The sequence below is a fragment of the Ascaphus truei genome, chromosome 4 (genome assembly GCF_040206685.1).
Source record: "Ascaphus truei isolate aAscTru1 chromosome 4, aAscTru1.hap1, whole genome shotgun sequence".
In the NCBI taxonomy this organism is placed as follows: domain Eukaryota; kingdom Metazoa; phylum Chordata; class Amphibia; order Anura; family Ascaphidae; genus Ascaphus; species Ascaphus truei.
The window spans coordinates 71,589,335-71,616,859 of NC_134486.1; the positions used below are offsets into that span (position 1 = coordinate 71,589,335).

General features: G+C 44.4%; 1 protein-coding gene across 5 annotated transcripts in view; it reads left to right on the forward strand.

Moving 5' to 3' along the window:
* The window catches only part of PLCB4 (phospholipase C beta 4), a 335,443-nt gene that overhangs the window by 258,816 nt on the left and 49,102 nt on the right, over positions 1-27,525 (forward strand). For all 5 annotated transcript variants that reach the window (XM_075596024.1, XM_075596022.1, XM_075596021.1 and 2 more), the window contains 4 exons: positions 3,561-3,649; positions 9,949-10,099; positions 12,864-12,913; positions 13,417-13,482. In XM_075596024.1, the coding sequence (XP_075452139.1) occupies positions 3,561-3,649; positions 9,949-10,099; positions 12,864-12,913; positions 13,417-13,482 (356 nt within the window). The remainder of the gene's footprint in view (positions 1-3,560; positions 3,650-9,948; positions 10,100-12,863; positions 12,914-13,416; positions 13,483-27,525) is intronic.

Sequence of the window (27,525 nt, forward strand, 5' to 3'; positions counted from 1 at the left end):
GCCTGATAGGAAGTCACTTATCTGTTGCGGCCGCCTCCTTACCTACCGCCCTGCTTCTCCTTCTGAACCGCAGCGTCAAATGACGTAATGACATCGCGTTACCATGACAACGCGACGCCGTGTGACGTCACGTTGGTGACATCCACAGCATCATTTGACGCTGCGGTTCAGAAGGAGGAGGGGGCAGCGGCAAGGAGGCAGCCACCACAGCCAAGTGCCTAGGGACGCCAGATTTTCAAAGCCGTCGCTGCTGGGGATTAATACCTCGCAGTGGGTTAAATCAAATGTATTTACTATTTTAAGTACTGTATATGCAGAAATAGTGTACAGTAAGAAACCCACTGGAATATGATTAGTGTCCTCTATTTCAGATTATAACATGGCAATTTGCAGTGTTGCGAAAAGGAACAATGCTCTGTTGACCATATTGTACAGGAAGGCAGCACGTTTTACCAATTTATATTACAATAGTGACAGAGCTCACCAATATATAATAGTTATAAAGGTTATTTATGCAATTTAGGCACATACAGTATGTAGGAAATGAGCCCTGAAAAAATACGGGGATTTCAGAGACCAGCAAAATGCAAGAAATAAGTTATATATTGAATGTCTTTTAGGCATTCAGTATTTTCTTAACAGTTAAAAAACCTCCTAACCTTCCTTGAACACACTTTTAACCATTTGTAAGTGTTTGCTGCACACTCACTGTCCATTGTAACTATACTTCGATATCTTACAATGTTACTATGCAAACTGCAGTACAGAAAAAGAGAATAATACATGGTGCGTAATGGTAATTGTGCAGCCATCTTTTATTTCCCATCAAGATAGACACAATTCATTGATGTTGGAGGGTTTTGCAGGCCTCGCACGTATTTTGAGAGGACTACTTTTAATATCAAATGGAGTAAACGTGTAATAACTAAATAATATATACCAAATATACACCAAAATAGAAGATTCCACATTTCTGGAGTGTGTTACAAGTATAATCATCAGAAATTATCCTTAATCTCAATTTGACTGTAATCATTAAACTGTGATAGTGCTGATGGGGGCACTATTGCACAGAAAATTATATTAACGTCAATAGGATCTGCGATCTGCACTATTGCAATGAAAGATATAACCCCCATAAAGTTTATTATTTTATTTTTATTTTTTAAGCTGCTTTGTAAAACAAAACGCTTTGTTTAAAAGACTGAGGGGCCTATTCTAGTAGCCTCGATGAGTTTGCTGCTATCTCGCAAGGTTTGACACCGAACGGTTTGTCAGTTGCGTTATCACGGTATTCAAGAATCTGAACTCCTCTCAAGCCGCGCGGCAGGAAAATACCCAAACTGCACGGGACAGAAGCGATGAGATCTCGGCCTCACTCAAAGTTCTCCCCCGTACAATCTGGCTGCGAGCTGCACAGAGAGAGGCGCCTCTCCCTGCACATATTTCGCAAGCGATCGCAGGGTTTTATAAAAATGTTAATGCTAGTTTAAGGGAGCAGGGGGTCTCCGGAGCAGAACCGCGTTGATTTCAGGTCCCGGGACCCCTTGCTTCCGGAGATACAGGCCCAGATATGGGGTGCCGGTATCTCCTATGCGTTTAAATGTCCCCGTCACGTTTATTGTTGGTAGCGGGGGTGGGTGAAGGTGGTAAACACCAGAAGAATAAAAGAACTAAAAAGCCTAAACAACACATCAATAAAATTAATCTAACACCAAAACAATACAAGAATCATACATGGAGCTTGCAATCTATGGGTTTTTTTTTGGTGCCTGAGGCAAAGAGATAAAGGGATTTGCCTAAGGTCACAAGGAGCCGAAACCGGGAATTGAACCAGGTTCCCCTGCTCCAAACTCTGTGCCAGTCAGTGTCTTTACTCACTGAGCCGCTCCTTCTCCCTATTAATGTTTGTCAGCTCCTGAGACCCCGGCATCAATCCGACGCAGGAAAAATGCGTCCCTCACATCCCATCTCTCCAGCTTTTGCTGTCGAGAAGAATCTTTGATAAAATCACAATTCCAGATCCCCGATTAGATTATCGAGGCTACTAGAATTGCCCGATTTTATCAAAATTGCGAGTTTGTGCTTATCACCGGCTCTCGCACGAAGTGTTTGGCCGGGAGCCAGAAATTGCAACAAAACGCATTCCCCGCACGATTTAACCAACTCATTGAGGCTTTCTGAATAGCTGCCTTGCGAGAACAGCTCAAAATCCTCGTTGAGTTGGTTATTGAGGCTACTAGAATAGGCCCCTGAGCTTTTATAGGACACTTTGTGGGACTTTCTACTGTGCAAAAATATAATCGTCCTTCATTTTTTATGTATTGCTTGTTCATAATATTGTAGCAGAATAGCAGCAAAGAAAGTGTTTATAGTTCTGTTGAAAGGATTATGCAGCGTTTAGTAAATCTGCTCTCATAGGGAGCTATATACCAAAGCCTGCCGGCTTCAAATCTGTGGCAAATACTCTAGTTTTCAGTGAAAAGAATTAATTGTTTTTAATTAAGTTTTTTTTTCCTTTTATCGATCTGGTGCAAAACTTTGTACCAATGTTTGCACCAATTTTGCAGCCAGGAGACATTAAAGGCTCGGTCTCTCCTAGGACCAAAGTGAATTAATTCCAGTGACATGGTTAAGGGGTCACATCTGGGTGATTGACACTTTTTTGTTATCCAAATCTGACACCTAGAAGAATTGTATTAATTATGTTTTTAAATAAACTTGTAAGGGGTTTGTTTGTCATGTGACTCCTTCCCTTTGTGTGATGTTACTGTGTGCTCAGCAAGTGCTTGTACAGCCAAAATCCCCCATCCCCACCTACAGTACATTTAACTCTATTGGCTCTCTGATAAGGACAGGGTGGGATAAGGATGAAGAAAAAACAGTTCAACTTGTTACAAGTTTCCCAAAAAATGAAAGTAGCTGAACCAGTGTTTTTCAACAGGGATTCCTAGGAAGCGTTGGGTTCCCTGGGCATCCCTAAAGGGGTTGCCTGCAATTTTCAGGTCATTTGAAAAGGTATCAAATATAGAAGAATTTAGAATGCATCAGATCTCAGACACGCTATTAGAGAGAGTTTGGGCTCTGCCAAATCTCACAATATAAGTAGGGTTCGTTAATTAAAAAAGAAAAAAAAGTTGAAAACCGCTGAGCTAAACCTTTACTATTAGCATGGTTACATTTGTTTAAGGAAGCCAATTAGACTGTTTAAAGTATGTTTTCTGGCCAACTAAGTGGGATTGCATCTTTAATGTTTAACCTTTTCAGTTGTAATTCTTTCTTGATGCCAGAAAGGAATCCATATAACCTGCTAAACAAATCTCACCTGAACACCGCATTTCTCATCCAACGCCTTGTATTACAGGTGAAACTTAAAACATTTGTGGAGGTTGCATTTCACCTACGTGTGTAATGAGATTTTTTTTCAACAACTCAGATTGTTTCCAGGCATCATGTTCTCGATCAATACGTGATTGATAAAAAAACCTTTTTCTAATACTGGAACCACAACCCACACATGCATTTTGTTGGTTAAAATAAATACAATTTTTCTTTTTCAGATATTGTAGATGCTTTGTCAGATCCAAAGAAATTTCTTTCTATCACTGAAAAAAGAGCAGACCAGATGAGGGCAATGGGTATTGAAACCGTAAGTGCATTTTACGACATTCCTGTGTTTCCAAAACCTATTTAATATAATGGGCCGTAGTACTGTAACTTCATCCATTTCTGTGAAAGTTACTGCATCATTACCTGTGCATTAGACTGACTGGCTTCAGAGTAACCATTTAGAAAATGAAATTGACAACATTAATTGTAATAGGTAAGCATATTTTGCAACAAACGTATTGGTAGTAGGGCGTACTGACCGTGTTGATATACCTTTTTAAAGAGGCAATCCCAGCCATTTTTTTTCTTCTTCTTCATTTTGTTAACACAGGATTGAGGCGGGGGGTCTCCGGAGCTGAACCCCATTCATTTCAGCTCATGGGACCCCCTGCTCCTGGAGGTGTGTATACATTATTGTAGATTTGTTGCTGTAACAGTAATTCAAAAATTCCCACATTATAATACAAACTATAATAAAAAAAGACATCGGAGGCCTCATGCGATCCCCCGGCATTTAAGTGAAATGCCTTGGGGAAGAGCACAGGACCGTTGTAACCGGCGCCCCCTCCCACCCCCCGGAAAATCTTGCGCCCCCCAGTTTGCGCACCCCTAATGTATACTATACAACAAAAGACAAAAAGGAAAATAATGCTACAGCCAACATGACAATTTATTAAGTTAAACACTACCTGTTATTCTTCTCATTGGGGCTTTTTTGTTTTTTGTTGGATAATTTTAGTAGGCACTTTTTATATATTTATTTATATATGTATATGTAACACCCCTATCCTCCCCCCTCCCTACCCCCCATAAGGGATAAGAGTAGGTATGTGGTGTTAGGGTGCTAACCTGTGTGGTATACAGAAGGCCTGAGCCTCCGCGCTTGGGGTGCAAGGTGCAGCGCCTCCACCTTACTCTGGGTAAATAATCACTCACACAATAATATATATAAACCACAGTAACTTTTACCGGTATGGCATAAACATAATATACAGAGGAACAATAGCAATGATAACAGTCCATACACTCCCTTCTCCTATTACAGCGAGAATACTAATACCCCTTCTCCCTCCTTCCAGTCCTACCCCAGACAGCCTGGGATAGTCCGTGTCATCCACACAGTACAATAGTGTGTGAAAGGTAGCGCTACCCCACTTAGTGTTGTTGGTGCACAGTTGGGTACCTTCCCTCTAATTCTCGGGCAATGTAGGCCTCACTCCCTGTATGGAGGCAGATGCAGTGTCCCACGATGCCAGGCCTCCGACACAACTCCCCTCTCTCCTTACCACCGGCAGCCGCACACGTGGTCTCTGAAGAGTGAGGAGTTCCTCACTGTAGTCCGTCCCGCTCCGCTTGGTCACCGCTGTCCTAATCCTGGGACAACTCATTGGATCCCAGGACAGTCTGTGCGCTCCGCATGCTCCTCCAACACTGACTGTGATTCGTTACAGTGTAAATATAAATAGCTCCTTACTCTGTCTCCTCCAACATGGCCACCACAGTCCCCTCAGAGTAAGGCTATGGCCCCGGTCCTTCCAGCTGCACGCGCGCCTAGCAGCATGGCGGTGTGTGCAGCGACTACAGCCGTGATCGGCAGTCTATAGAGAGCTCCAGGGGAGTGCAGGGGGGGCGGGGCCATGACAGGGCATATCTGCCCTGCCATTAGCTGCGCGCCACCTCGTCGTGGCACGGGAAGACAAAATTCTTGTCTTCCCTGCGCATTCTTGTCTTCCCTGCCCACACGCACACTGCCACTGGGGCCTGCCCCATAGAGGGCTGTGGTGTGTGGCGCGCACGCCGCAGTGTGCACCGCTGTGACTACCGGGGACACGGCTTAAGCACCCCCTGAGGTCAGGAGGTATACCCTGATATATATAGATAGACAATTTCTTTCTATCACTGAAAAAGAGCAGACCAGATGAGGGCAATGGGTATTGAAACCGTAAGTGCATTTTACGACATTCCTGTGTTACCAAAACCTATTTAATATAATGGGCCGTAGTACTGTAACTTCATCCATTTCTGTGAAAGTTACTACATCAATTACCTGTGCATTAGACTGAATAACTTCCATAACTGAGTAACCATTTAGAAAATGAATTTTCTAGAGATTTTTTTTTAAAAAGCATACAGACAATTTCTGTTGCTAGTACTGTGTGTGTGTATATATATATATATATATATATATATATATATATATATATATATATATATATATATACAGTGTTCGACAAATCACCCAAAAATCTACTCGCCCAACCAAAAAATCTACTCGCCACCTAGTCCCGCCCCCAACCCCGCTTTAAAATAAAATATATAAATAAAATACATTTAATAAATTCCTAGTCAGAACAACATTCGTTTTTGACAAATGTATTTATTGTATTACATTATACTACAATTAGTCCTTGTTACGTGTGTGTGTGTGTGTGTGTGTGTGTGTGTGTGTGTGTGTGTGTAGTTCGGTGTAGTATAGGCAGTTAAGATATATAGGGTTAATAAGAGATCCAGAGTGTGAGTGACAGAGAGAGGGAGTGTGGGGGAGAGAGAGAGTGTGGGGGGGGAGAGTGTGGGGAAGAGGGAGAGAGATTGTGGGGGAGAGGGAGAGAGATTGTGGGGGAGAGGGAGAGAGAGTGTTGGGGAGAGGGAGAGAGAGTGTTGGGGAGAGGGAGAGAGAGAGTTGGGGAGAGAGAGTGTGGGGGAGAGAGGGAGAGAGAGTGTGGGGGAGAGAGAGTGTGGGGGAGAGAGAGAGAGTGTGTGGGGGAGAGAGTGTGGGGGAGAGAGAGAGAGAGTGGGGGGAGAGAGAGAGAGTGGGGGGGGGAGAGAGAGAGAGTGTGGGGGAGAGAGAGAGTGTGGGGGAGAGAGAGTGAGGGGAAGAGGGAGAGAGAGTGTGGGGAAGAGGGAGAGAGAGTGTGGGGGAGAGAGGGAGAGAGAGTGTGGGGGAGAGAGGGAGAGATAGTGTGGGGGAGAGAGGGAGAGAGAGTGTGGGGGAAAGAGGGAGAGAGAGTGTGGGGGAGAGAGGGAGAGAGAGTGTGGGGGAGAGAGGGAGAGAGAGTGTGGGGGGGAGAGAGAGATTGTGGGGGGGAGAGCGAGAGAGAGAGTGGGGGGGAGAGAGAGAGAGTGTGGGGGAGAGAGAGAGAGAGAGTGGGGGAGAGAGAGAAAGAGTGTGGGGGGGAGAGAGAGAGTGTGGGGGGGAGAGAGAGAGTGTGGGGGGGGAGAGAGAGTGTGGGGGGGAGAGAGAGAGTGTGGGGGGGAGAGAGAGTGTGTGGGGGGGAGAGAGAGTGTGGGGGGGAGAGAGAGTGTGTGGGGGGGAGAGAGAGTGTGTGGGGGGGAGAGAGAGTGTGGGGGAGACAGAGGAGAGAAACGGTGGGTGACACACACAGAGGGTGGGTGATACACAGAGAGAGAGGCTGGGTGAGTGACTGGCTGGTTGAGTGGTTTGCTGGGTGAGTGGCTGGGTGGGGCAGGGGTGACTGGGTGGGTGAGTGACTGACACTGACTGGGGGTGGGGGGGTGACTGACACTGACTGGGGGTGGGGGGGTGACTGACACTGACTGGGGGTGGGGGGGTGACTGACACTGACTGGGGGTGGGGGGGTGACTGACACTGACTGGGGGTGGGGGGGTGACTGACACTGACTGGGGTGGGGGGTGACTGACACTGACTGGGGGTGGGGGATGACTGACACTGACTGGGGGTGGGGGGGTGACTGACACTGACTGGGGGTGGGGGGTGACTGACACTGACTGGGGGTGGGGGGGTGACTGACACTGACTGGGGGTGGGGGGTGACTGACACTGACTGGGGGGTGACTGACAGGGGGGGTGACTGACTGGGGGGAAGGTTACTGACTGGGGGGGGGGTTACTAACTGGGGGGACCTCTAGTGTCACACACATACACATACTCCCATACACACATACATTCATTCACACACACATACACACACATTCTCCCACACACACACACACACACATACACATACACATTCTCACACACACAGGGGAGGAAAGGCCGCGGCCAGCACCACGCAAATCCCCCACCCACCCGCGCCCATCTTCCGCTCGTGTGGGGGGCAGGCCGACATCCCCCCCCCCCACCAATCAGCAGGGTGGGTGGGAGGCACGTGGCGAGGTATCCCCCACTGGGCGCCCCAGGTGACAGTCAGCCCCGCCGTGGCCGCCACTGCCCTGCTCCCCTCGCCGGCATGTCACAGTGCACGGCCAAGCTGCAGGCTGCTTCTTCCCCCCCAGCCCGCGGCGGCATGAAGCTCGTGGGGGGGGGGGCCAGGCCGACATCCCCCCACCTCATGCGGCGGCTGCGCCATCATGAAGGTGGGGGACGCATGGGAGGCACGTGGTGAGGGCCGAGCCCCCCCCCCCCCCGCAAGCCAACCGGGCTGCAGCAGCGGGGACCTCCCGCCCCTGACATCGATCGGTGGATCGAGGGGAAAGGGACAGGAGGAGGGGAAGGGGACAGGAGGAGGGGAAGGGGACAGGAGGAGGGGAAGGGGACAGGAGCAGGAAGAGGGGAAGGGAGCAGGAGGAGGGGACAGGAGCAGGAGGAGTGGACAGGAGCAGGGGACAGGAGGAGGGGAATGGGACAGGAGGAGGGGAATGGGACAGGAGCAGGGGACAGGAGAGCTTCCGCGGTGGGGAGTAGGGAGCCATGTGGGGACCAGGGGGATCGCAGGGAAGGAGCAGAGGGGCCGCAGCATGGAGAGTACTTACCCTCCAACAGAGCTCCAGGCAGAATGGCCGCTCGTTGGGGGCGGGCTCATATAGAGCCTGGCCGCGCGCCCACAAAGCCTGGAGCGCGCGCCAATCAGGAGTCAGGTAGGGGAGTTTTTTTTTTTTTGTTTGTTTTTCAGCGCGAGCAGGAAAATTTCAGCGCGAACGGGGGAATTTAAAAAAAAAACACGTGTGCTGCTTGGGCCAATATTTACTCGCCCGGGGGTTAAATCCACCCGCCCCGGGCGAGTAAATGTATACAATTGTCGAACACTGTATATATATATATATATTTATATCTATACATACATTTGCACGCCCCGGGCGAGTGGATTTAACATCGTGGCGAGCTCCTATTGGCCCAAGCAGCACACGTCTGGTACTAGGTGGCGAGTAGATTTTTTTGTTCGGCGAGTAGATTTTTTGGTGATTTGTCGACCACTGTGTGTGTGTGTGTATATATATATATATATATATATATATATATATATATATATATATATATATATATATATATATATATATATATATATATATATATATATATATATATATATATATAACAAAAAGCAGCAGCCAGCACTCCAAGCAACAAATGTAAAGTCAAGGTGCATGCTCCATAGAAATCAATATAGAAACCCTGTCTTCCCATAAGAAAAGGCACAAAAGCAGCAACACTCAGATAAAGCAAAAAGACATGTATTAGCAGTTACAAAACAGCACACTATAAACCCAACGTTTCGGTCCTAGGCAGGACCTTCCCTGAGCACCCCCCTGAGGAAGGTCCTGCCTAGGACCGAAACGTTGGGTTTATAGTGTGCTGTTTTGTAACTGCTAATACATGTCTTTTTGCTTTATCTGAGTGTTGCTGCTTTTGTGCCTTTTCTTATGGGAAGACAGGGTTTCTATATATATATATATATATATATATATATATATATACTGTACTAGCAATAGAAATGTTCTGTATGCTTTTTCAAAGCTCGTATATTTATGCTTTATATTGTGTTTGTGTATAAATATAATAATGTATATGTTTATTAATGTATTAGTGCATGTATATGTCGAGTATATTTACTTATACATCATAACATTCTACTAGTTTAGAGAAATGTATATGTATTTTTATGTAAAAGTGAGACATTGAGGCCTATTGACTAAGCCGCAAGAATGGCTTTGCTCTATGAAAATAACACGTCTTGCCGTATTCATTAAAGAGTTGTTGCATACTTAAACTGTGCAGAGAGGACTTATGTGCTTTGTTCCTGCAGGGCAAATTCATGTAGTATACATATTGTGTAAAAAATGAGGGAATCTCACAAAAATAAACCCAATAGTACATTATCTACTATCTCTTTGTCCAAATAAATGGTATCACACGGTTACCTCCCTCTCCTACTTTATTATTTTATTGCGTGGAAAAAAGGACCAATACGGCAACCCACGATTCTTTGTCTACCCAGTGGTATGGGGTTTTTTTTTTGTAAACAGCAAACTGCATTCCAATTTTCAATTATGAATTAATATTCCTCTGTACGCCATATTTTTAGGAAACACATAGAGATGAGCTAGTCGTTGCGGTCACTAACAATGACAATTACTGTTTCAGAGTGATATAGCAGATGTGCCAAATGACACCTCGAAGAATGACAAGAAAGGGAAGGCCAATAATGCCAAAACAAATGTAACTCCTCAAAGCAGCTCTGAATTGAGGCCAACCGCAACCGCGGCTCCTGGCACAGGGACTGAAGTTAAAAAAGGTAAACTTGCCCTTTTCACTGCAGAGGTAAGGGTGTCAGGTTCCTCGGGCACTTCATTAGTTAGATAAACCGAGGAACCTAGAATTTGATGGCAAAAAATAACCACTTGGGTCACCTAGTCTGCACATTGTCCTATCTGTTTGAATTCCCTTTTTTGTGTTACCTTCTACAACCTCTGTTGGGAGGCAAGTCCATGAACCCAGCACCATCTCCTCACATTTTCCCTGTGCTTGCTTCAGTGCATGACCTCTCGTTCCAACACTTCGCTTTCTCTGAAATATGCTTCCCTCCTGTAACCTGTTCAAACCCTTTCAATCACATCACCATCTTCCTTCAATTCTCCAAGCTGCACCTATTGCGGTCCTTTAGTCTTTCCTGACAAGTTTTACAATATACACCATGCAACAATGTTGATGCCCTTCCTTGGACAACCTCTAATTTATTTATGTCCTTCTGGAGTTATGGTCGCCAGAACTAAATACAGTAGTCTTGATCAGGGGAGCGCAAACTTTTTTCCCTGCGCCCCCTACTGGCAGTTCCCCTCTCTCGTGCCCCCCCCTCCCCCCCGCCCCCTCTAACCTTGGCTCCGATGTCGGCGTCATGACATCACGTCTAAGAAGCCAAGGTAAGTGAGGTTTAGAGAGGCCTTCGCAGCTTCCCCGGCACTTAATTTAAGTGCCTTTGGGAATCGCGAAGGGCCTCTGTAAACCCTGCGACAGTCCATGCCCCCCAGTTTGTGCTGGTCTAAATGAGGGCTTATCAATGATCTATACAGTGGCATCACTCTTTCTGCTGCTAATACCTATCCCTATACAGCTACTGTAGCATGCTGCTGGCTTTTCCCTACTGCTTTTTAAGCCTTGTACTGTATAACATTTCATACAGTATATTCACAGCTTGATGTCTTTTTCCAGCTACAATTATTCACAGCATTTTTTTTGTTTGAGATTTCTTGATTACAATATTTGTAAAACCTGGAAATTAAATTAGTACTCCAGATGTATCTGCATATTGTAACCTTCCAACGAAAAAGATATCCAAAAGGAGCAGCAGACCGAAAACCATGTGTTTGTTTAAAATCAATTTAAATAGTATTCACATACGTTTTAGATGCCTAGATCCCATAAACAAGTCAAACTTTGAGAGTTGTGATGGGAAACGTGTTGGATTTAAATGCTGGTCCCCTTCAGGTCCTACTGCTAAAGTCTTGCCAGCTGAGAGCTGTTTGATGCGTTTCAGAAATTCATTATAGGGAAGACTGGTAATGTTAAGCAGGTTTTGTGATTCTTCTATATTCCTAGTCTCATAAAAATAGCCATCTGCTCTGTGTTTATTAACTTAGTAACTAGCATTGTGGCCAGTATTTACTAAGTTGTGCTGTTCCATAAGACACCTTCCAGTACCAGAAGACACTTTACAGCCAATTGACATGAATAGGCTGTAAGTTGTCTCTCGGTATCCAGAGGTGTCTAATGGAATAGCGCTGATTAGTGAACATGGCCCTGATTTCCTGTGTGCCAGCTGCCTATTGCCAGGTAAACTTTGCTGAATATATTTTTAGGAGACTCACTCTTGGTCAGATGAGTGTCAAAATGAAGTTACGGAAATGATTTTAAGAAACCAATGTGGTTTTGTACAACTTTGGTATGTAGATTTGTCTGCAGAGTATTTCAGTTGTTGAGATATAAAGGCAAATATACCTTGAGAGCCAAAGTTAAACTAAAAGTACCAATTGAGAGTTAGAGGAACAAGTCGACAAACTCCTTCTTTTACATGGAGAAACTGTAAACAGCACCCAATTGTAAACCATTGAGCTGCTACTGGTTTATCTTGATTAATTGAGCAGCTGAACAATTATATTGTTACTCTTCCTGGCATTTTCATGTTTTGCTTTGGAGAGCAAGCCACTAATAAATATATATATATATATATATATATTTATATATATATATATAGCAACTGTAAATATTACTGTATGTTCATTTGCATGTCTTAGACAGGTCTGCAGCCCTGTCTTTCACCATTATCGCCCAGCACACAGCACTTCCACTGCAGCAAGGGATTCTGGGAAATGACATGCAAATGAGCACACAGTGCCACCTTTTGTCTCAAGCTCATATTACACGAGCAACCCTTAAGCCAATTCATGCTTAAACACAGCTTTTAAGCATAGGCTGGGGTGAGATGCAAAGCCAGTAAACCCACTCACAGAGTATATATCCAGTATAGATGTCCATTGCTCTCCCGGTCCAATTCTGAGTGACCCTCGCTTGAAAGATGGACGAGGATGTGGATTTGTTCTCAGTTATCCATTTGTATTGTCCTCTCCTACGAAGTGAAAATCTTCAAGTGTGCATTAGCCCGCTTCAAACTAAACCATGTACCCATTTGAGACCTCGGCTTTCATAAGATGTTTGATAGCAGTGCAAACTTATACGGTAATAAGCAACACATACGGTTTAAAATTGGGGGATGAAAATTCCTGGAGATTTTTTTGTTTCACATGACTTCAGCCTCACCAACATGAACACATTTGTACTTATCTATATAAATCCCATTAAGGACATTGATTTTCCATAAGCAACAGCCTCCTATATGTAATTACTGTAGTATGACCATTATATTGTAAGTGAGTGAAGGCACTAGTGAAAACCAACATCTTGTTATTGAAAATAACTACCATTTTAATTTGATATTAAGATTTACAGTCATAATTGTGTAATTACTTGTATTATACACTTCTTATTATGGCCATTTTTTCTAGCTATCGATCTTATTCCTCAAGTGAGGGTTGAAGATTTGAAACAAATGAAGGTGAGTTTCTTAATAGTGTATACTGTGAGTGCTTGCCAAATGGGGTTTGCATGTATGTGTTCAATAAAAATATGCTATCGTTCGCTCCCTTCTTTTCTCTTCTGTGCCCTCCCGCACCCGCCCCTGAAAGGTCCCACACCCTGTGAGCCAATAGGAAGCCATGACGTCAGCCAGTGCGACTTCCTATTGGCCCGCGTGACCAGGGGCTTTAAACTCCACCAAGATACCGGCTTCCCCTACGGGAAGTATCTTGGGAAGCAGAAATAAGACCCCTTTCTAAACAACCCTTTGTAAAAAAAAAAATAAGAAATTAAAAGGTCACTTGGACTGCGCCTTTAAATCTCGAAAGTGGGAAACAGGGATGTTTTACATGGCAGTAGATCCAATTGAGCGAAAAAAAGCAGAGCACAGCGGCCAAAAATGAAATATGTTAAATACTGCGCTTGCTTTAAAGTAATAAACTGTCAGAACTTTAAAAGCCGATTTCGTGGGATTTTTTTTAGGCGTACCTCAAGCAGCTGAAGAAGCAACAGAAAGAGCTCAATGCTTTAAAGAAGAAGCATGCAAAAGTAAGTGTGGTCCGTGCCTGTGAAGCTATTCCTCCTCATTAACCGATGTTCTAGCTCCTAACATGTCAACGTGAGCAGAGTCACTTTTTATTATAAATGTGGAGTTCTTAGGCCGCGGGCATGGTCAGTGCTTACCCGCTGAGCCGCGCTTGCGCTTACCAGTGAGCCCCTGCAGCCGCAATGAGAGCGGCTTTAGCAGGGGCACGCGCACGCTTCCGCAGGCGTGCGGAGGCTGATGAGACAGATTTAAATTTGCGCGCTGAGGGGAGCAGAGGGCCGGTCACGTGAGCGGTTCGCCCAATGAGCTCTGTGACGTCACTGGCCCGCCCCAAGACACGCCCCCGGATGGAGTGCAGACTAAGGCCAGAGAAAGCACCCGCTTTCCCTCAGCCTCCGCGCCCCTCCGCACGGCTGAAGTCCCTATGGACAGCCTTAGAATAACATTTGGCATTTGTTGGGATGTTCCTGTTTGGCATTTGGTAAGGGGGGTGGGGGGGTCGGGGGGGTGGGGTAGTAGGGAATGCAAGTACAGTATTGGTGAAACTTTGTAAAGAACCAGAAGAAATGGCTATTTAGATCATGGAAGATCATAGGCACATAAGAAGAGCCGTCATGTACATTTATTAATAAGTATCACAACAAATTGTTGTAAAAAAAATTCCAAAACTTGTTATAGTATCTTTCCGATAGCATATAGTACGGACAATTTAGGCAGCACTTTACAATATGAATATATGCAGATGTCGCAAACTATATGACTCCTACTGGCGCGTTTCAGCGGGACGTACTACACAACACGCCAGCAGGAGAAGCGGCCATTGTTTTTAATTAGAAGCTTATGGGAAGGGGGCAGAGCTAGTGCAGCAAACGCGGCAACATCAGCAGCACATGTCAAATTTAGGGTATGAAAGTAAAAAATAAACAATAAATCAATACAATATCCACAACTAAAAAAATCTTTCAATCTGCAGATGTTGCCAGCGTTATTATTCTCACTGGCACGTTGCAGCAGGACATACACATGCATGAACAGCAGCCATTATTTTGACTCGGCCGTGTACGAGAGGGGAGGGTTTAACGCACTGTTTCACCCATGAGCTCACCAGCGGGTGCAGTAATGTTTGCTACATGTGTGTAAGTGGAATACAGAATCTGGAGACGAGCAGAAACCTTGGGATTAAGTATAACTGCATTGGGAATACAGCTGTAAAGAAACTAAGTTTGGTTAGTGCACTTGGTGATTAGTGGATGTGATTAGGTTTTTTCATAATTTAGTTTGTATCTTAGATATTAATGTATGGAGAGCGTGCATAAAGCAGGAATGCTGCCCAGTTTTGCTATGGATTGTTGTACAGAATTGAATCCAAGGGGTCCTCCAGAGCTGAACTATGCTATTTTTATTTCCGGGACCCCCAGTTTCTGAGACACTTACCGGTTTAGATACAGTACCTAGTTTTCCTCTTGTGCATTCAAACGGCAGTCCAGTGCGAAGCCGCAATCAACCCCCCAATGCAGCTCGCTGTAATCTATGGCACTAATGTTGGTTGAGGCGCATAAAAATAAAAAGCAGTGTGTTGTAATGTAGGAAAATATAAACATGTCAAAATAGCAAGTAACTGGCTGCAGTTATGCAATGAGCACATGACTGATTGAGAACTGCTAAGTACTCTGTGGCTATTACTTGGGTATTTTACTCCTTGCTATTATTGCAGTATACTGTATGATTGACATGTCTAACAGGGATTTTGTTTTAGCACTGATTCAGTTAAAAACAAGTTACTCACATTTTCTTGATATTAAGATTGGAAACTGAATAATACAAATCGGTCAAAAAAAATTTTTAAGAAGCTAAGTGAAGAAACAAACTTTTTTCATGCATGCACCAACGTCTAACCTGGGAAAACTGAAGCAAGAACTGACTAATTCATTGTAGATTATGAAGAGGGAGCAATCCAGTTTGCCTTTGTTCTGAAATACAGTGTATGCAGCAGTTATTTAAATGGGTTTATCTTTTATTACGTGAAGACGCTACATAGGAAAAACCTTACCTTTATTCAGCGCACTGTATGCAGTGTGATGATTTATATGGTGAAGCATTTGTTCAACGTCAGTCCGCGATAAGCACAGTACACATAAGTACAGTGTTTTGGGGAAATGGTTCAACAGAATATCCCCAAATCTCACTTGAAAACTGCAGCTATTTCACTTACCGTAGCAGTGCCGTGCAGTGAGTATTGTAACGGTGCCCTTTGAACCTCTGTATTTTCCAATCTGCAGAGATACTGTAAGAGCACAAATATTTCAGACTTGTCCTATTATAACTCTTCTCTTTTTCCCTTTCCAGTTACCAGTTAAAGACTACCTGGCTCACCTTATTAGTATTCACAGCGAGGGATACATCTCAAACCAGATAACAAAATGACTACTTTTTTCTTACTCATTTTGTGGCCTGGATGCTGCAGTCCAATAAAAAGGAGACGTGACACTTGACCTGCCCTTTTTAGAGAAGTGCATACGTGTATTGAAAAAGGCGTTCTCACAATGATCTGAAGTTACTTACTAGGGTGCACCATCAAGGATAATGGCCAATGTAATAGAAAGGCATTGGCACGCACATGTCCTGGAAATGACCCAAGGCATTTTATTAAAGAGATTGGCGTTTCAGTCCACACTGGGACCTACTTTTCCCTTTTTAATTTAAATCAATATCTAAAATGTGTAGATAGGCGGCCAAGTAAGTATCACTATATATAGTCGTGTGAATTGGGAACTTTTGACACCGGCCATTGAAAACAATCAAAATCCCTTTTCAGGGAGCATAGTGCAGGCTCGACTCAGATTGTAATACGAAGCTTTCGGAAAGCCTTCCATAGGCACAAAGTGAAGTAGACAAGTTATTTATCATAACAACATTTCTAGGGGACTCAGGGGCCCTATTTACTAAGTAGTCTTCTGCCATAAGGCACTGTTCTCAAGTCAGTGAGCTGTGAGATGTCATTAAGTGCCGGAAAGTGTCTTTTGGCAGAAGAATGCTTGGTAAATATGGGCCCTACTGTAGTCTCTATGGCTGCGCTTATACAGCCGACGATGCGACCAATGACGTCACCCGTAGCCGTCGCCAGTGTGAAAGTTATAAGTAATGTTTGGGAAACATCGCTGGCTACAAGGCCAGTGACGTCAGCAAGGGGGCAGGCAGACGGGCGGAGAAGCTCCCTGATTGGCTTTTAGCCAGTCACATGTGGAGACCATCTCTTCAAAAATCAAATACCAGTGACTACCAGATTTTTGGCAGCGCTGTCACTCCGTCGCGCCATCGCCGTCGTGTCCACTATAAGCACCGTAGACGGCAACAATGCATTTGTTTTGACGCGACGTCCTGTCACCGGCACTATAAGCGCAGCCTAAGCCCTTGCAGTTTCAATACTACAGTATTCATGACCAAATATATTTCTGTATGTTCTACTAATTTTTATTAAAAGAATATTAAGAAGCTGTTACTTAAATTTTGCTAATTATTAAAGGAACCCACATGGATATATACTCACCAAAAACTCTATACCAAGGGACTAAATGACGGATTCATGTTTTCATACTTTAGATAAAGAAAAAACAACCCAAATGCAATGGGAATATGGTTTAAAAACCAATTTAGAACCTCTAAGGGAGCATCATAGCCTCACATACAATTTGATTTCTCAATCGGATATAAAATATCCTACACTCCCATTGAATATTATAGTTGCCACCAAGAGACGATTTTGTAATTAGATTTTTCGACAGAGAATGCGGACAAAAGGAATATTGGACTAAAAAGCATCCAAATTATAACAGAAAGTTCAACGTTTTAGTTCTTCTTTTAAAAGGCATTGGATTAATTGAAGACACAACGCAATCCTCTATTACACTAACCTGTTGACTCATTTTATTATGAATAAAAATATAATACAGTCCTCTTTATGAAATGTTCATAAATAACAAATAACATTAAATAGGTGCATTATTAATGTAGCACTTCTCGCCTCCCCGCCCCCCTCCTCTGGGAGATCTTCCTATTGCTACAGGTGTCATGGTGCTAAATACCTGTGAGGGTCCAGGAGATGCTGAGTGTCTGCATTGGTATGGGGAAACAGGACAGGCTTTTGTTGATCCTTCAGGCTCTTCTCATGATGTCAGCACCTCCAGTCATAGCAGGCTCCAGGTGTACTGGAGACAGTCCCCACCATGACAGTCTTCTCTCATACCTCTACCCAATAGACTGTAACTTAGGCAGAGGTATATAAAACAGGATCATTTATTGAGACAGCCACTGCAGCTGTTATTACAGCGTATACATAGGGTTTTCAGAATCAGTCCCAGGCTCTGGATGGTATCTGGCTTCTCTCAATTGAGGCCTTGCTGTCTATTAGATCTTTTCACCTCAACCCCGTTAAGGGGCTGAGAGCATGTCCCAGCTAGGAGGAACTAGAACTGCCTATAATTTAGAACGCCTCCTCTCCAGTATAGAAGGGGAGGGCACAAGGTCTGCACCGATTGGCTATTGACAGACCCAGTTCACCTCCACCCATTTCATAACCCCACAGGATAGCCTGACACTGCCTGTAGCTATTAAGACTTACGTGACAGGAGGCAGAAAATATAGCCCTGGACAAGCCATGGCTACACTAAGAACATAATGTTCCCGCAGCATTCATGTGAGGTCTTGCCAATTACTAAAATTTGCACAATATAGGTATTTAGCTACATGGAATTCATTGTTATATTGTATCAATATTTCCTTTGCCTTTTACTGGTCATATTCAGATAAAACAGTTATACTGTATAGCTTTTTTCTAATGTCTCATACAGACTTATGGATATATTATCTGAATATCATTGGTAAATATACATTTTAATATATTCAATTCTTACTGTTCTACTACTGGTTGTATTGATATTGGTATCCAGAAGAATAACTTTCAATTGTTGCACCATTAACTGTACTGCCATTGGTCTAGGAAGAATCAGAAACATTGATGTAAATAAAAATTAAATCAAAGAATAATAAAGGGCTATTTCATACTACTGTCAACATTGGACATTTTGCAGAAATAGTAATGTTAAATATTAATGAACAATCATGTCTCCAATCAACTTCACAAGGGAAAGGATATGAAAGGGTTAATATTAAATTATCCCATTAAGTGCTCAACCCTTTATATACTCCCTTCTTTTCCCTGTTAGGGGGTACAGGCTTAACTAAGGAGAAGCGTGATTATGCGAAACGCGCATCAGTAGTTGCTCTAGATGACATTATAGTGCAGGAAAGGAGAGCGTGTTTCTTGATGGTGTCTCTAACACCTTGTGTTTCTCCCCCCATTAGGCACTAAGGTTTTTTGTTGTTGAATTTTTTTAGCTGCGAGTGGTTCAATTTGAGCTGAGGGAGGATAGCACATGTTTCTCTTTGGTGCCTCCTGCACCCTGCATTCCGTTCCTCTTAACTCACAATTCGTTCATTTAGAGGGCATCTAATAGCTCCATATATAAGCTCTCTTTAGGAGACTTGTTACTACTGAAGACTTGATAGAGTTTTAGTCAGGGCAAGTACAGTGACTATATTTAGCCTTACTCTGTCCTATCTCCCACTCAATTTCTAACTTTGTGAGGAATTTCAATACTCCCTCTTGACTCCCTTCACTAATTTAAGGAAAGTTCAACACTCGGATATTACTATGTGAATAAGTGAAGAAAAAAGAGAAACAAGTGCAAAAATGTACTAGTGAATAAATACCTCAATAAAAGGTCAGGAAAATGTGATATGTGAATACAAATACATGTAGTGAGAGTGCTCGGTAAGAAATAACACCTGTATATGACCTCTGGTAGAGATGCAGCTCTGAAGGCAATGATGTTTTCAGGCATCAAACAGGACAGGTTTTAGAATAAACAAAGCGCAAGGCTACCAGGGAAAAAAAAAGAATATATACAGTGTGTATATATATATATATATAATATTGCAGAGAATCCAAAATAAGAGACCCTAAAGTGAAAAAAGATGCAAAAATTGGAGGTATCCCACTCACATGCTACAGTTCAAATACTGACTAAGAGATAAATCTCTCGATGGAACAGTTGATCCGTGGTACAGTAGATGTAGCAGGATACACCAGGCTTCCAATATGTGGTAATACTCTAACCTCCTACTTAGAAAAATCTGCCTCAAAAATATGTCTATAGCATACAGTACAGTAAATGTATACAGTTTTGCGGAAACATAAGTGCTGGCTTCAATATGCTATGCGGATGAGTCACCACGGTGGGTGGAAATTATTATAGCTTAATAAGGCCCATCTGATTTCTTTTATCTTGTAACCTTTGAAGTCTTTCTAATATTAATGCAGCTCTGAATTATATATATTGCTGCAGTATAGGAGTACTTTAGAGCAGCGGTGCACAAACTGGGGGGGCGCAAGATTGTTTAGGGGGGCGCAGGCAGCGGGCAGTGATTTTGCCAGGAGCAGAGACAAAACCAGTCGGTAGCTGCAATTTCTCATTCATCCATTGGGAGGCGCTGTGCTACACAGCTCATGCAGCACCTCGTTTGCCTTGCTGCATGCAGCGTGATGAGTGTGTGTGTGTGACATGGAGCGGGGTGAGTGTGTGACTTGGAGAAAGGGGAGGGAGGGTGAGTGTGTGAGTGACATGGGGAGGGAGTGTGAGTGTGTGAGTGACATGGAGAGGGGGAGGGAGGGTGAGTGTGTGTGAGTGACATGGAGAGGGGGGAAGAAGAGTGAGTGAGTGTGTGAGTGGCGGGGGAGGGAGGGGGAGTGTGTGAGTGACATGGAGAGGGGGAGGGAGGGTGAAAGTGCAACATGCAGGTGAGACATATTGGGGGAGGGGAGAGATACACTGGGGGGAAGGGGCGACACCTTGGGGGAAGGTGAGAGAGACACTGGAGGGAATGGAGAGACACACTCTGGCTGGAGGCAGAGAGCGAGAGACACTGGGGGGAGGGAGAGATACTGGTGGGAGGAAGAGACACGCTGGCTGGACGGAGAGAGAGAACCCCCCCCCCCACCCCCCAGCTAAATAGAGGGATGAAGGTCAGGCAGAGATAGCAGAATTGAGCGGCTTGGGAGGAGGATGACTTTTGGGGGACTGTGGTTATTCTTTGGGTCAGGGGAGTCACTTGGGAGTATTGATCAGCAGGGGAGATCCATCAGTACCCCCCTTGAGTTTAGTTATGGGGATCCCTTATCCCTGGGCAACATTTAAAACGGAAATAAATAAATAATACATAATACTGGTAGGTAGGAGGGGATGACACTGGGGAAAGCAAATGGGAGAAGGAAAAAAACGAGGAGAAGGGGGAAAAAAGGGGGGGGAGAGTGAAGGGATGTAGCAAAAAGGTGGATGAATGCCCCCTCCAATGGATTGCCTTTGTGCACCAGTAAAAAACATATTACCAGATGCCAGCAAACAATAAAATAGTGATCCAATACTAGTATATTGCCGGCGCGCACGCCTGCAGCCCAAGCGATTTGTGAACTTGGCTGCAGGAAATTGTAGACGCGTGGCGGACGCGTCACAAAGCTGGTTCGCCCTCATTGGCTGAACCAGCTCACGGGCGCTGACGTCATGTGACTTTGATCACTTAAAGGCAGGGGGGGCCCAAGAAATTTCATTGTTGAGTAGGGGGGCTCGGCATAAAAAGTTTGCTCACCCCTTCTTTAGAGCACATGCTTGAAATGCACGTGTCTGGATCTGGAGAGTTCCGAAGGTTCTTGTCTTCAGGGAACTTACTGGACTAAAAGATATGTTAGCTTAGTTTTAAATATAGGTCAACTGTCTTCAATCTAAACAATAACTATTTACAGGTTTTTTTTTCTATTCACTAGTATTGAATACCAATAATCTAAGTAAATTACCGTTGAGAATGTAATTTTAGTTTTTTTTATAATACACCTATTGAGGCTCAGTACAACTTTTAAAGCAGCAAAACATGAATAATCCTATATGTTGTGTGCTCTGCCTTTTGGCCACAAAGTAATATAATGTTGCATACTAGTTGTAGCATTTCACAGACTACAGCACAAAGTTAGAAGGCGGCAATTTCGTTAGGCACACAATAAGGATTTTTACAGGATTCTAACAGGAGCACCAAACGATTGCCATCTTAGGTAAGAATGTGGAATTGTACATTGTCACGTGCTTTACATGTAAAAAATAAAACATAAGGGAGGGGGGTTGTAGTATTGCTGCTTTAAGTCACATTGGAAGCTTTTACATCTGTCATATGTCTTAGATGTCACTTCATATCAAGTCCAGACCATATAAGAGAAATGCTGCACACCTCAAAAAGAAAAATAATGATACAGTTACCGGTGCTCCAGTGTTTGCACGAAAGCCTGCAATCAGTCCTGAACAGATGAACAAAGGAACATAGGGCACAACAGGTTTAAACCCGTTGTGCCCTATGTTCCTTTGTTCATCACTTCATATCAAGTGTCATGAACTTTTGGATTATAGAGAGAGAGATCACTTCACATACGTTCCATTTAAGACCTGTGAGAATTATTTTAATATTTTATTTTTTTTAAGTGAAAAATGTCTTTCATAAATAAGACGAGTGCCATTTGAGTTCCCCATATACACATACCATGCTGACATGTCAACTGTAGAAACATAGGATGGCATTATTCTGTATCACCTGGATAAACACAACTTCCACATGGGTGAAGAAGAAGGATTAGTAGTGGGATGAAAATTGTTGTTTTATTATCAAATGAATAACTGTTAGTCAGTGGTGTTAAAATGAGTATAGTTGTACACAATCAGCACTTAGTCCCCTATTCAATAGACTCAGATAAAGCAGCTTTGTGCATCACAAAAAGATTTCTGACATAAAATATCGAATGCACTCTTACATTCACTCCATCACGTTCTCTCACAATCAGTCTCTCCCTATCTCCCTCTCTCCTGCTCTCCCGCTCTCCCTCTCTCTCCATCTCCATCATGGTGTTATCCAGAAGTACAGGCATACCCCGGTTTAAGAACACTCACTTTACGTACACTCACGAGTAAGGACATATCGCCCAATAGGCAAACAGCAGCTCACACATGCGCCTGTCAGCACGTCCTGAACAGCAATACCGGCTCCCTACCTGTACCGAAGCTGTGCGCAAGCGGGGAGACTATAGAGTCTGTTACAAATGCGTTATTTTCATCAGTTATGCACGTGTATGACGTTTGCAGTACAGTACATGCATCGATAAGTGGAAAAAAAAGTAGTGCTTCACTTTAAGTACATTTTCGCATTACATACACGCTCCGGTCCCATTGCGTACGTTAATGCGGGGTATGCCTGTATAGTGTGAGTGTTGTAATACAGTATTTGCAATCCATTTATCCAAAACATACTGGAGCTTGCAGGATCCACTGGATTGCTTTAAATAGCTCAGTGATTTTAGATCACAGAGAAGGGCAGTGCGTGAGACAATCATGCGGTACAAATTATTTCCATCAAGAAAGAAATACTATACTATAAAAACATGCAAATCACGAAGTTAGAATGTGTTTTAAAGTAACACTTTTTTTTATGTCAACATAGTTTTAAATACAGTACATACAGTACAGCGAGTTTTTGGATGAAATCTAATGTTGCAAAAGCATTCTGTATTCATACATAGCAAGCTTGTGTAGTTTCAAATAGCTGTAATTATGGCACAGATTCCCATGGATACCAGCATTCCCTCTCTAAAATCTCTGCTATGCTTGTCACGTCAACATGTATTGCAGTGCAGTTAAATGTAGTTGAAAGCTTCTTCTATTAAATAAAGGGTACTCCATTTTAACTATGCTTATCAAGAGTTGTTTGCTTTTCTTTAAAAAAAAACACATAGGCCCAGATTTACAAAAGGGTGCTAAGCATGCTGAGGCAATTTACCACCTGAGGTATGCTAAAGCATAGCACCCATTTATAGATCTGGGTCATAGGGCCTTATTCTATATCTACTAAAGTGGCCATTCAGGCAGTTTTTGTCCAAAAATCCCCAATAAAAACAGTGGGAATTTTTGGTAGAAAACAGCTGGAACAGATACTTCGGCAGATATTGAATACGGTCCAGATTGGTAATGGTACTCTGTACCTCAGTATATCGTCAATGTTAAATCACAGAATGTCTGTCCTTTTGCAGCTTGCATGTCGCAGCAGAGGATCAATTTATTTGGTCTTCTGCATAGGAGAATGTTAGTGACACCTTTTCCTTTCAGTATGAGATGCTCGTTTGTTTCGTCCTCGGATTGTCACAACAATAAGGGTTACTATTGTGCATAAGCACTCAGATTCCTTTTTGTTCTGTAGGAAATGAGTTTCACTATAAGTAGATTACGGGGAGTGTGGCACATCTATGGTGTTTAAATGGAATGTTTTCACTAACCTTGACTGGATAGATTGCACATTTCCTATATGACATCTGTCTCTATAAGAGTATTAAGGAAAATTTGCATCAACTTGTGGGCTCTTCTTTTCTCAAGAAATCATGTTAAAGCATTAGTGCCGCGTGAAAAACAGGAATAATGCTTTCCGTAATGATCTCTGTCTGCGACATGCAAGCTGCAAAAGGATAGACAAAGCATACGTCAGGGTAGGAGTCACATGACGTCACACACTAGGCGACGTGTACTCCGTTGATTGTAGACACAGGTAGCTGGAACTGATACACAGAGGCTTCACTACAGCACCTCTGGCTTCCATCTGCACGTATCTTTAGCACCAGGTACTCAGCGGTGTCAGGGAAATATCAGCCAAAGCTGTTACTTATACCCTTCCCTTCACTTTAATGTAGGATTATGTATGTTGGGCAAGAGTATATTTATTTAATTGGTCGGTCTCTGACACTCACCTGAGGTTTTATATTACGGCACATTGCTTTATGTGGAGGTACCCCCACTAGAGCACGGACTGCCGCAGGGTACTGTACACCCTGAGGGGCTCCTACAGAGCAGTATATATAGCTACAGAACACCCTGCATCCCTCTGTCACTCAGCGTTCTGAGTACTAAGCAGACTCATCTCCCGTAGCGTGTGTGTCAATAAAAGACATTACTCACTTTACTGGTGCCTCTCGAGCAATATTTTTCTGCGGGACTCTGCATAATCCCCTGGTGCAGATACTATTCTGTGGCAGTCACAGGATGTTGTACCTTTAGTTGGTTTTAGGGACCGTTTGCACAGACTCCCTTCTTTGGCACCATGGGCAACATACCACGTAAAGGTAGTTTTACTACTACCTTGTCCCATGGCCACGTCCTGTTTCATATTAGTCCTACATTGACCTCCTATTTGGGATATTGTCACAGATGCCCATTAAGCAGTCACATTTTGACTTCTATCTCCGCGATTTGATCACAGACGGCGTACACACACACTGATATCACTGATCTACAGAACTGATCTTGTGGATTGTCCCCAATTTATTTTAATCTTAATTACCATTAAATATTGGTTTTATATTTGTTTATTTATCCATTCACCAGGAAACTCTGTTTTCAAGCCCTAGGGCAACCCAATACATGATAAAGCCTAATTTCTGATATTTTAACTCAGCCTATCTATAATTGATTAAACTACTGTTGCAATTTGCGTAACTGAGTGCACATAATCTGGGGCCTTCCTGCCTATCTCCCCACATCTCTTTTCAGGGTTTTCTTTGCTTTACCTATAATCTGTAACACTAATTTGATAAGAGTTCTCCAAGATATACACTGCGATTTTGAGAAAACAGAGGTATGACTCAGCGGTACGCAAACTAGGGGGTGGGAGATTTTGCTGGGGGAGGGCACGGGCGGTTACAGAGGCCCCACGCTCTTCCCCACGGCATTTAAATTCAATGCCGGGGGAGGCGTGAGGCCTCTGTAACTCACTTACCTGCTGCCAGCCGGGTCTTCGGCGACGCGACGCCATGGCAATGCGTCGTCAAATGACGCTGTGGGGTCCTGTGATGTTGCGCGTCGCCATGGCAACGTGAGTCAAATGACGCTGTGGGGTCACGTGACGTGATGTCCCATGACCCGCGACGTCATTGAGCCGAGCCATTGGGAGAGGGAGGCGCGCGAACACTGCGGCTCCCAGGAAGGGGGCCGCAGCTGAAAAAGTTTTGCGCAGCGCTGACCTATACTATTTAAGCTTCCAAGGAAAATACTATACTATTTAAGGACTGAATGGAAAAATAAACTTTGAACTGAGATTTTGGAGGTAGACTTAACCCCTTCATTCCCTTAGCAGTTAATACTGTACCACTAAGGTAATGAAGTGGTTAACCCCTCCCGCTACCCACCCGGTAGGCCTGACACCCATCCTTGGGGCTACTACCCCCTTCACCCACCACTGCTACCCTACAAACAAATACACACAACAGCCATAGTAGCCACCAAAACTATTACAATATTTAATAAACAACAATACACAACCACCCACCCCCTGTGCCCCCACATAAAACCATTATTTTTTTTTTTAGACACTGGATTAATATCACAGGCCAGCGGGGGTCCCCGTGTGGTCCCCACGGGTGTCCGCAGGCCCACAGTGCACCCCGGGGGGTTCCCACAGGTATCTGGGGTCCCTCTTGTGGTCCCCGCTAGGCCCTGCGGGTGTCCATGGGCCCCAACGGGGTCCACAGGTGGTGTCTGGGGGTCCCCGGGGCGTCCCCACAGGTGTCTTGGGGCCGTCGGGTGGTTCCCACGGGTGTCTGGGGGCCCTCAGGTGGTTCCTATGGGTGTCTGTGCGCCCTCAGGTGGTCCCTGCGGATGTCCGGGGATCCTCGGGTGGTCCCCGCAGGTGTCCGGGAGTCCTCAGGTGGTCTCCGTGGACATCCGGGGCTCCTCGGGTGATCTCCGTGGGCATTCGTGGGTCCTCAAGTGGTCCCTGTGGGTCCCCGTTGGCCTGCGGTACCATTCCTGTATTTAAAAAAACAGAAACATGGCCAACAATTCAATAAATACACCTCCCCCTTCATGTTGGCAGGGGTAAGTAGACCCCTACTTTAAAAAACGGTTTTTAAATACTTTATTTATGCTGGCTGGCTAATGTTTTGTTTAATAATGGGCAAATAATCTATTATCCCTATCTGGATAGTAGTTATCTTGCACATTACTGTACTGTATGTGTTTAGTGGGGGGGGAGGAGGTGTATTTATTGAAATGTAGGCCATGTTTTTTTAAATACAGGAATGGGTTCCACGGGGACCACCGAGGACTCACGAGGACCACCTAAGGACCTCCGGATAACTGCAGGGATCACCGGACACCCGCAGGGACCACCTGAGGGCCCACAGACACCCATGGGAACCACCCGAGGGCCCCCAGACACCCATGGGAATGACCTGGGGACCCCCAGGCACCCGCAGGGACCACCTGTGGACCACGTTGGGGCCCATGGACACCCGCGGGGAACACCTGGAGGCCCACAGAGCCTAGCGGGGACCACCCAAGGGCCCCCAGACACCCATGGGAACCCCCTGGGGTGCCCTGTGTGGCCCACGGACACCCGCGGGGACCACCCCTGCCTGCCAGTGGTTTTAATCCTGTGTCTAAAAAATTAAATAATGGTTTTATGTGGGGGCACAGGGAGTGGGTTTTGTATTGGTTTTTACTACATATTTTAATTTAATTTGTCTTACTAGTGTAGATGAGCAGGGGATCTCCGGAGCAGAACCGCGTTGATTTCAGGTCCGGGGACCCCCTGCTTCCCGAGATACTGACCCCGTTATAGGGTGCTGGTATCTCCTATGCATGTAAATGTCCCGCGTCACGTGACGTGGACATTCCCCGGACCTGAAATCAACGCGGGTCTGCCCCGGAGATCCGCTGCTCATCTACACTAGTAAGAAAATGTAAAATAAAATATTTTTATTTCGGCCGAGATTTGCGCAGAGAGTGTCGTCTCTCTCTCTCTGCAGCAGAATCAACTCGCCGGGTGAGCCCTTTTCGGAGGGCCGATCATCTCAGCGCCGGCTACTCGCCATGTTAGCAACATTTGCAATCACTGGTATTCGGGGCTTTCTGCAT